The sequence below is a fragment of the Mastomys coucha genome, unplaced genomic scaffold (genome assembly GCF_008632895.1).
Source record: "Mastomys coucha isolate ucsf_1 unplaced genomic scaffold, UCSF_Mcou_1 pScaffold12, whole genome shotgun sequence".
Lineage (NCBI taxonomy): Eukaryota > Metazoa > Chordata > Mammalia > Rodentia > Muridae > Mastomys > Mastomys coucha.
Window position 1 is genome coordinate 7,354,067 of NW_022196894.1, and position 10,191 is coordinate 7,364,257.

The 10,191-nt window shown below is 48.9% G+C and overlaps 1 protein-coding gene across 1 annotated transcript; it reads left to right on the forward strand.

The window, feature by feature from the left end:
- Nucleotides 1-703: 703 nt before the first annotated feature.
- Nucleotides 704-7,052, forward strand: Rmi2 (RecQ mediated genome instability 2). The gene is made up of 2 exons (XM_031362625.1): nt 704-1,042; nt 5,127-7,052. Exons 1-2 carry the CDS (start codon nt 736-738, stop codon nt 5,273-5,275), a joined length of 456 nt encoding a protein of 151 aa, XP_031218485.1. The 5' UTR covers nt 704-735; the 3' UTR covers nt 5,276-7,052.
- The last annotated feature ends 3,139 nt before the right edge of the window (nt 7,053-10,191 follow it).

The following is a 10,191-nucleotide window of genomic DNA, read 5'->3' on the forward strand; positions in this document are numbered from 1 at the left end:
TTTTTTTTTTTTAGTAGAGAGTAGAGTTTATTCAGGGCATAGGGAGGGGAATTAAGAGGGTAGCAGAGGCAGAGAAAGGCAGAGAAAAAGAGAAAGTAGAGAAGTGGGGGCTGGCTACGACCACATGAACAGTGGGGAAGGGAATGGGGAACAAGGGGGCAAGAGAGAGGCAAGATCGAAGAAGGACAAGAGCGATATGAAATCTTAACCAAAGTTACCAGCACATATTCAGCATTATCTCTGAAGTACTAAGAGTACAACCAATCCATTCATAAATTTGTGTTTGGGACCATGCTTAAACTATTCCTCTCTCCTGTGCATAGATGTGATCTCTTATCAAAAAGGTCGGGGGATCTATTTGCATCTCTGCTTTTCGTGAGGTAATGTTTTGCTAAGGGAGCACATTTTATTTCGGCTCTTAAAATTAATCTGATTACCAATTATCTACAACTACTGTTGAACAGGTCTTACTTTTTAGTAAACCAGAACGGAGCCATTTGGTTTAAATGGTTGCTCTTCCTTGGAAAAGGAAACTCCATATCTCCTGGCGTTTGTTAGCTTACTTATTTACTATTTAATTCCGTTTAATCCGATTTTTTCTTTAGCTTCAGTTGGTTACGCGGCTGCCCCGCCCCCGACCGCTGACTGGCTCCGGCAGGCGCACTTTTGATTGGCTGCGGCTCGCCAAGCCCCCGCCGCCCGTCGGAGTTGGCGGGAAAGTGGAGGTGGTGCAGTATGGCGGCTGCGGCGTCCGCGTCCGAGTCGCCGTCCTCGGGTGGCCCCGGGGCCGTCCGGCTGCCGCGCTCGCCGCCACTCAAGGTGCTGGCAGGACAGCTGCGGCGGCACGCAGAGGGTGGCCCGGGCGCGTGGCGGCTGTCGCGGGCGGCGGTGGGCCGCGCTCCGCTGGAGCTGGCGGCCGTGTGGATGCAGGGGACCGTGCTGGCGGCAGAAGGCGGCCAAGCGCGGCTACGGGACCCGAGCGGGGCCTTCTCCGTGCGCGGCCTGGAGCGTGTACCACGAGGCCGGCCCTGCCTGCTCCCAGGTAAGGTGGGCGGGACGGGCTGTGCAGGGGCCGCCCTCGCGGGGCGGGCCCATCTCCAGGCTCTAGCCCTCTTTCCTGGCCCAGCCCCTGTCAGTCAAGTGACTCCGCACCCTCTTGGATGACAGCAACACCTGTCTGTACTCGTCTATGCTAGCTTCCACCCCAAGCCCTCTTTACTTTTTGTTCTGAGACAGACTCTCACTTAGTTGCCTCCGTTGGTCTTAAACTCATCTCGTAGCTCAGTCAGGTTTTGAACTCTGCCATCCTCCTGCCTCAGCCTCCTAGTATTGGGAGGAAAGATGTGTACTTCCAGGCCCGGCTGGAACCTACATCTTTGAACGCGGGGGCAGATGTTGCCTCTATCAACTGAGCCACATCCCAGCCCTAGGTCTCTACATTTTTAATGTCCCGAGATAAATGGACCTTTATCTGGAAATGCTACTGTATGGACTTGTTTGCCTTGGGCCTGTTAAAGCCCATCCCCTCAGGTTTTCAGAGTCTCAAGAGTTGTTTCTGATACCTTCCAAGGATATGCTGATATTGCCGGGTTTGAGGCTGCCCATTGAGCTACACCGTGGTTCTGATGGCCTGACTGTAGCATCTGGTCCAGTGCCTGGCACCAGTGTGTTCTGAGAACCAGATGTTCTGAGACTGGCATCAGGCACCTGGAGTCTCGTCTCACAGGCAAGGCTGTCAAGTGAACACATATCATACACGGGGCCTCGTGAAATGCGAGGCTGCGCCTCTGACCCGGATAGACAAGGCCTGCCTATACTTGACTCTGGAGCTTCAACACAGGCTTCAGGAGGCTTCTAAAGGAAGCCTGCAGATCCAGCAGCCTTTCCATGGCTTCCTTCTCTGTAAAATCTGGCCACACTCTCTGAGAATGCTTCCTGCTCAAAAAGTCTTGAATTCTGTCTAGAGACAGAGTCAGGGGTCTGACCTAAGCTAGTCTTGATTTCAGACTTAGGTTATGGTTTTGCTCTCCCTCATTCTCTTTCTTTTTCCCTCCCTCTTCTTTTCTTCCTCCCTCTCTTCCCCTCTGCCCTTCTCTCTCTTCTTCCCATCCTTAATCTAATTTAGGACTAGCAAACTCAAATGGTCTGTACACTAAAAGAGTTACACACATAGGTGCACACACACACACGAGTGTGTGTGTATGTATGTGTGTGCACTGGGAATCAGACCCAGTTCCTTATCACTGAGTTCGATCTCCAGACCTAGCTTTTATATTTTGGAACTTTTTTTAAAAATGATTTCTGAGACATGGTTCCTCTCTGTAGCTCTAGCTGTCTTGGAACTCACTCTGTACACCAAACTGGCATAAACCTCAGATCTGTCTGCCTCTGCCTTCTGAGTGCTGGGATTAAATGCGTATGCCACTATACCTGGCCTATGTGTTACATTTTGATGCGTCTACAAAAAAAAAAGTCGTGATGTATGAAATGTATCTGTAGTTTGAAATCAGCATCTGCAAAGTGAAGTTTTATTGGCCTGAAATGCATTTGTAATTTGCAAAAGGTTAGGGTCACCATCTCACTGTACTGACATGGTTCAGTAGTTCTTTTGACAGAGATGCTATGACCTGAAAAAGTCTGCTTTCTGTAGGCTGGTCCTTTACAGAAAAAGTTGACTGCCCTTGGTCTTAGCTTTGGCTTTGCTCAAATTCTATGTTGTTTGGTGTCCTCGCCCAGGCAATGTCCCTTGAAGGCAGCTTTGAACAGCGCCTCAAGCCTGGTACCAACACTGGAGTGAGCCTGGCATCTAGCAGATGTCCCTGTGTTGGACTGAATCTGTTGGCCTTACCCTCTTAGCCTGTATGCTCAGGACCAGAGCCCGTGCTGTTTCCTCTTACTCGTGAATCATCTCAGAAGGACCCAGGGCAGTCCACAAGGCCACTGAACACAAGGTGGATGTGAGCCCAGGGTGTGTATGCACAGGGTGATGGCAGCACTTCTATTTGAGTGTTGCTTCTGGTGCATGCCTCAGTGTTTGTCAAGTAGAAAAGTCCCAACACAAAAGCATACCGTATGTTAGCCACTGCTGGGTGCTGCTGTTGTTGGCCTCAGGAGACCTGGACCTCCAACCACAGAGCATAAAGAGACTTTCATTCATCTAGCTTTTTGGTTCGTCTGGTATTTATTTGGGGACAGTAGACACAGAACTAGGCACAGAAGAAGGATACATTTTCAAGGCTCAAGGAGGTCAGGGAAGGCTTCCTGGAGGAGACAGCCCTGAAGATTGCCTTGTAGTTAGTTATCTGTAGGAACGAACTAACCCTTTTGGGTTGCTGGGACTTAGGATGTCTGTGTATGGTGGTGGATTGTCTAGCTCCTTTGAACAATATGGACAAAGGCCAGGAGGTAGGGAATGGGGCACAATGGGGCAGCACTGAAAGACTGAGTTGGGGAAGGACCTGCCCACACTGAATGATCTTGATAGCTGCTGGCCTGCCCCTGCCCTGTCTCTAGGGCATCTGGCAGTTCCTCTCCAGGCTCTGAAGATACAGGTGAACTCTGGGAACTCTGCCCTCTAGGTCTCATTCTGCAGAGGGGTCAGTGTTGCTTAGGCTGTGCAGAGGAGGGAGGCTCTTAGGCAGAAGGGAAGGGGCTGCTGTCAGTGGTTGGGAAGAGACGGACAGGCAGAGCCTTTGCAGTAGCCCAAATAGGAGAGGGTGAAGGCTTGGGCAGGGTCCTGTGGGGCACCACAGACAGCTGCCTAGAGAGGAATACAGGTGAGAGGGCTCAGTGTGTTGGCAGGGAGTGTCCCCTGCCTCCAAGCTCTGTGGAGCAGTTCTGTTAGCCTCACCTGGTCTTCAGCCCTGTAACTCTAAGGGTTTTGTCTTCACCACCACTTGGGGCCACGTCCAGAGGACAGCAAATATGGGACCTGGAGTTAGATCCAGAGATCCCCATGTGAACCCTGGCTCCTTTCAGTTGAAGTTCTGGAATTGTGTGCAAGCTCGTTCCTGCTGGTGGAAGCTGGGAGCGTTGGGCACTGGCTGCATGCCTTTCCTGCCGTGACAAGGGACTTTTTACACAATTGCATTTTGTGTGGTTTATGACTAGCCAAGTTGTGCTTTCAAGGAGAGGCACTTCCCCTGAGGAATGGGAAGTTGTGGTTAATAATATGTCAGACTATCCTAGTGGCAGTCTGTCCTTCTGTTGATTTCCTTGTGTGCCCAGTGTCGTTGGGATAAAGTGGGGGGTGGCAGGGATCCGAACAACAGCACAGTGTGTTGTGGGTAGTGAGAGGAGGGGCTTGGCAGCGTGGAGGGAAAATGGGATTTACGTTTCGGCTGTTAGGAAGCGGCTTTGCAGGAGTGCCTGATTTGTGAACAGAGACCAGTCTCTTACTCTTGTGTTGAGCAATGAACTGAGAGCAAGTTTGGGTTTTCTGCCCCTGCCTGGGGCGCTACGGCTAATTATAACTCATGGGATCCTGAGTTGCTTGAGTTCCTGGGGCCTGACTGCTGAGTGAGCCTGCCTATTATTGTGTTTGGCACATGAAAAGCAGATGCCAGCAAGTTTCAGACATTGTCCTCCAGGTTAACCGCTGATCTCATTGTTCATATGTGCATCTGTTTTGATCCCTGACTGCTTTTGTTTTGGTGTCTACTGTCAGGATTATGTTAATGTCCACATGGTCTTGTGTCGGGGTGTGCTCACACATGCCTGTGTACTAGGTGCCAGAGGTCACATCAAGTGATTGATCTCTACTTTATTTTTTGAGACAGGGTCTTTCACTGAGTCAGGAGCTCACTGGCTGGGCTAGGATACTTGGGCATAGAGCCCCAAGGATCCTCCTGTTCCCATTTCTTTAATACTGATCATACATGCATACCACCCTGCCATAATTTTTCTGCATGGATGCTGGGCCTCTGGACTCAGGTCCCCAAGCTTTGGCAAGGCCTTTACCAACTAGGCTTGAACTTTGCCTCCAAGTTTCATCTCCCTAGCCCTAGATTATGTTTCTGTCTCGACCTTCTTTTCTCTGATAAGGCCACGAGGTCAGGGTCTCTATCGGTTTTCCCCACTTGCCTTGTTAATATGAACATCACCATATTCTTCTTTTCTCTTCCCAGGAAAGTATGTGATGGTGATGGGGGTGGTTCAGGCCTGTAGTCCTGAGCCCTGCCTGCAGGCTGTGAAGATGACGGATCTTTCTGACAATCCTGTCCACGAAAGCATGTGGGAACTTGAGGTGGAAGACTTACACAGGAACATTCCTTAGAGCTGGGACCCTCTAAGAACAGTTTACCCCCATATGGGTCTCAGGAGCATCACAAAAGTTTCTTGAAGATATTTGCTTTGGTTTCGCCAGACGTCTGGACCCTGGGAGCTGGAGCTTCAGTTGTTTCAGCTGCTCCTCCTTCCTGCCAGTGCTTTGCTTGCTGATGAGAAGCACATGCCCCCCTGTCGTGTGTGTGTGTGTGTGTGTGTGTGTGTGTGTGTGTGTGTGTGTGTGTTCCTTTTTCTTGCTGGAGCACATGGAAAGCTCATGTTGTGGTTTCCAGATTCTGTGAGTGATAACACTTTCCCTTTGACCGTACCTCTGAATTTCAGTTGTTGCCAATGGATTAAAATTACAGACATGTGGACAAAATCGTGTAGTGGTCTGCCCCCCATCACCAGCTATTGCCATCTTGTAGGGGCAGGTACCAGCCCCTTGCTGACAGCTCTCTCTCACGTTCAATGTGCTCATTCCTCATTGTCTGTTTCCTTAGATTCTGAAGCTGAGGCCAGCTGTTGAGAATGGTCAGAATTCTCACAATTCTCTGTTGAACTTAAAAAATCCAAGATGGAGATAGACTTTTCAAGCACTTCTGCTTCAGAACTGTGTGGATAGACTTCCAGGATGGAATAGCCAACAGGCTTAGAGTCCTGATCTCCTTTCTGTATGAAAGGCCTTTCTGTTGGGATTGTATCAGTATTGGGTTTTGGCTTTCTGCTGACTACCCAGGCTAGAGTCATATTTGGATGACAAAGACCAAGCAATCCATCTTATGTTACAATCTTGCCTTAGAACTCTTCCTAGTAACATTTTTGCATGGTGTAGTTTGTAAAAGTAAGCTCTGTTATCTGTCTGTCTTATATAGCTCAGTAGTCTCCATTCCAGACTTGGAGATTACTCTGTGCACTACTGTGTCTGCAGTGCTGGGGGTGGAGCCAGGGCTGCCTGCAGGCTAAGCAAACACTGTATTACTGAGCCACGTTTCCAGCCTAAAATGTTGATTTATTAAAACAGTTTTAGGTTTTCAGAAAAAATGAAGAACAGAAAGTGTTCCCATAACCACCCCTGAAGCTGAGGCCATGTATGTGTTAAGCAATGTGTTAAGCAATGTGTAAAGGCTGTGTATGTGACACTGTCAATGAGCTAGAGCCCAAGCTCTTGTATGTTTAAGGCTAGCCAGATGTGGCAGGCCTTCTGCCTCAGTCTCCAAAGTGCTGCGATTGTGGCCCACATCTCACACTCGGCTCCCACGACCAGCCTCCCCTGAATTGCCATGAGCATCAGGTGGTAATTGCCACCAGGAAAGCTAAGGAGTCATCTGGCAGGAGATGGACAGCGAGGGACAGGAGAGGACAAGGACTCAGACATGATCTAGACCTGCCCCCTTCCTGCCCCTCCACCCCTTAGAAAAAGCATTGAGGCCTTCAGCCCAATTCGTAGCTCAGGCAGACCTCAGATTTACCATCTTCCTGCCTCTGGTTAGCTGGGATTGCAGGCCTGCTCCTCCAGCCCTGCTTACATAGATGACTTTTAAAAAAAGATTTTATCTTTAGTTATGTGTACATGGGGTGCTTTGGAGCCCAGAAGAGAGTGTTGATAAATAAACTTAGTCATAGATCAGCCCTGTGCCAGGCAGCTCACAACTTCTGTAATTCCCTGTAGTCCTAAGCATCTGACGCCTTCTTCTGGCTCCTGGAAAACCTCACAACATAGTATACAGACTTGAAATAAATACTCTTAAAAAAATAAGTCTTAAAAAATAAAGAAGGTTTAAGAACAGTAGTCATGAATGGCGCTGGGGATGGACCGAGGGGTTTCTGGGGTCTTACACACGCCAGAGTAGCACTCTACCACCTAGCTACCTCCAACTCCTCTGACCTTTAAACTGTCCAAAGTGTCCGAGTCCTTCCTGGTCAGTCCCGTTGTGAGAACTCTCACTGGGGAGATATACACACACACCTATGTCCTCTCCATAGGACACCAACAACAAACCCAAGTGCGAGTCCATTGGAGTCCAGCTTGGGGAAGCTCGAGTTACTGCTTACAGAGCATGGCTGAGGTGTTCCTTACAGAAGCATGGTGATCCAGCCAGAAAGTCTGAGCCAGCATGGATGAGCCTCTCTCCAGTTGTATGGATAGAGTCCCTCCGTCAGCTCCTCCCTCAGTATATCCACTACACCTGAGACCCCAGGCTAACCGCAGTTAAGCAGAATGACATACAAATGTCTGGGGGTGCAGGAGGGAGCAGCTGCAATCTCAGGTGAGGATCCAGTTGCTCTTCCCCCACTCCTCTGAGAGAATGGAACTTGTCAGCCAGTCTGAAGATGTCTGTTGAGCTGGGAGGATAGTCCCCTCCCTACAATACCATGTAAAGACTACCAGCTGATTCATCTTTCTGCAGGACTGCCTTCCTTCCATCCATCTATCCAGCAGTCTGTCTCTCTGGCCTTCCCTTCTTCCTTCCTCCCCTCCTCACTCTGCCTCCCATCTTTCCCACCCTACCTTTTTAGGCAGTGTCTCTAGTTCAGGCCTTGAACTTGCTATGGCTTTCCTGGAACTCATGTAGACCAGATTAGTTTCTGCCTCTTGAGTGCTGGGTTAAAGGTGCTAACATTTTCTTTTTAAAGGAAGGCCAAGTTGAAAAGTAATCTGGGTTTGACTGCTGAACGATTTATTTTTTAGATCTATTTTTATTTGTGTGTGTGTGAGTCTAGAAGAGGGCCTTGGAACCCTGAGCTGGGGTTACAGCAGGTCTGAACATCCCTGTGAGGGTTATGGGATCCAAATTCAGGTCCTCTGGAAGAGCAGCAAGTGCTCTTAATTGCTGAGCCATCTCTTCAGCTCCAATGTACGTTGTTTGAGCCTCAAGAAAATTGCCAAAATAGTACAGTTCTTTTTTTTTTTAACTTATTTATTATTATATGTAAGGACACTAGCTGTCTTCAGATACACCAGAAGAGGGCGTCAGATCTCATTACAAGTGGTTGTGAGCCACCATGTGGTTGCTGGGATTTGAACTCAGGACCTTCGGAAGAGCAGTCAGTGCTCTTAACTGCTGAGCCATCTCTCCAGCCCAATAGTACAGTTCTTTATATTTTTATTTGCCTATTTATTTATGTGTGAGGCATGGTCTCTGTAGCGCAGGCTGTCCTGGAACTCCTGATCCTCCTGCCTCAGCTTCCTGAGTATTGAGATCACAGGTGTGTGCCCTTAAGCTTGGTTTATGCAGAATCGGGGATCAAACCCAGGATGTCTTAAATTATAGGCATACCAGGTTCCTATCATGAATGTCTTACATTAGTATGGCATGGATGTTAAAATTAATTAACAAATTAACTAATGAACAAATACTGAAAAGTTAGTAACCAAATTTATAGTTTGTTCTGGTTTTTTTATTCTTTTTTTTTCCCCCAGGATTCCACATTCTACTTGGTCATGGTGTCTCCTTAAGGTCTCCCTTGTCTGGAACAGTTGATCAGTTGCTTTTGATTGCACTGGAATTTAATAAAGAGACACACAGGTACAGACAGTACACACACACACACACACACTTTTCAGCCCTGTAGGTAAAACCCAGGGCCTCTTGCATGCTGGGCAGACTCTACTGCTGAGCTATACCTTAGGCCTGAAATTAATTAAGTTTGAGGCATCATCTTACAGACTAGCTTCAAACACGACCTTGAAGCCCGGATCCTCCTACCTGCACTTCCCTGGTGCTGCAATTGCAGATGTGCACCCCCACACCTAGTCCTTGTGGGTCTGGGGATCAAACTCAAGGCCTGGTTTTTGACTGTTAGGCAATCTGTCACTTGAGCACCAGTCTGACATTTAATTTTGATGTAGGCCCCAGGATCCCTGCTACAGGGTTCTTAGTAAAATCGTGCCCCCAAGACTGTTTTATCCCAGAGGAGCTGCTGCGCTGTGTGTGTGGCACAAGCCTACTTTTCCACTGGAGAACTGGAAGCTGCGGACAGCCTCCCAGCCATGTCCTCACCTAACCCCATGGAAAGGTGCAGGCTGGCGGGGGGAGGGGCGGGGGGCGCGCAAACGGCAGTGGGCAGTGGGTACTGGGCAGTGGCTGTCGGCTGCCTCCCCAGCTCATGACTGAGCCTGTGGTTTCTCTGCACATTCAGAACTCTCACTGTCGGGGCTGCTGTTTCCTCCCTCACAGCGCCAAATGAAAATGCATCCGGAGGCTTCAGTTCTCAGCTGCCAAATCAAAGTCAGTTTATCAGTGAGCACCCGCCAGACCGCGGCTCTGGCGGCAGCCCGTGTGCCCGCCCCGCTCAGCTTCCTCTTTGAAATGCTCTTTTCTAAGAACTGAGAATAAGCAACCTAGGCTGTGACTTCACTTTTCTCGGAACTGCTTTACATTATATATATTTTAAAAATGCGAAACCATCACTTAGCTGGTTTTGGATCGCCTGAGTTCCCTAATTCTTTGTGTTGCATGTTCTTGTAAAGCTGAAGTTTTACCGCAAAATTCTGCAGGAGGGGAAAGAAGGGCTGTGTGAAATAGGGGAGTGTCATGTTTTAGCTGGCTTGTGTGTGATTTAATGATTAAAAAGAAAAAGAAACCAGAGGAGATGCTGTGAAGAGTCAGCTCTGAGTCTGCCTGGCCAGCCAGGGTTGATGCTGGGCATTTCTCCATGTTTACTGATAACCTAGCTGCCTCTTGCAAGAATAAGAGGGAACCTGGATATGGTGGTGCACACCTGCAATCCTGACATTCTGGAGGTGGAGGCCACTCAGGGCCAGCAGTGCAGATTACAGGTCCTTTGTTGACAATAATAAGACCCTATGCAAAAAGGCGGAGGGTAGTCAAGGGCAGGGTAGAGTGGTGGAGTGCTTGCTTGGCATGAATGGAACCCTGGGTTTGATCCCTAACACACCAACAAGCTATGCAATGTAGTACT

What these genes read in the sequence shown, in the direction of transcription:
- Rmi2 (XM_031362625.1), top strand. Translation starts at nt 736, where the DNA reads ATGGCGGCTGCGGCGTCCGCGTCCGAGTCGCCGTCCTCGGGTGGCCCC. An exon ending in CCGGCCCTGCCTGCTCCCAG is followed by an intron (nt 1,043 to 5,126) that starts GTAAGGTGGGCG and finishes TTCTCTTCCCAG; the next exon opens with GAAAGTATGTGATGGTGATG.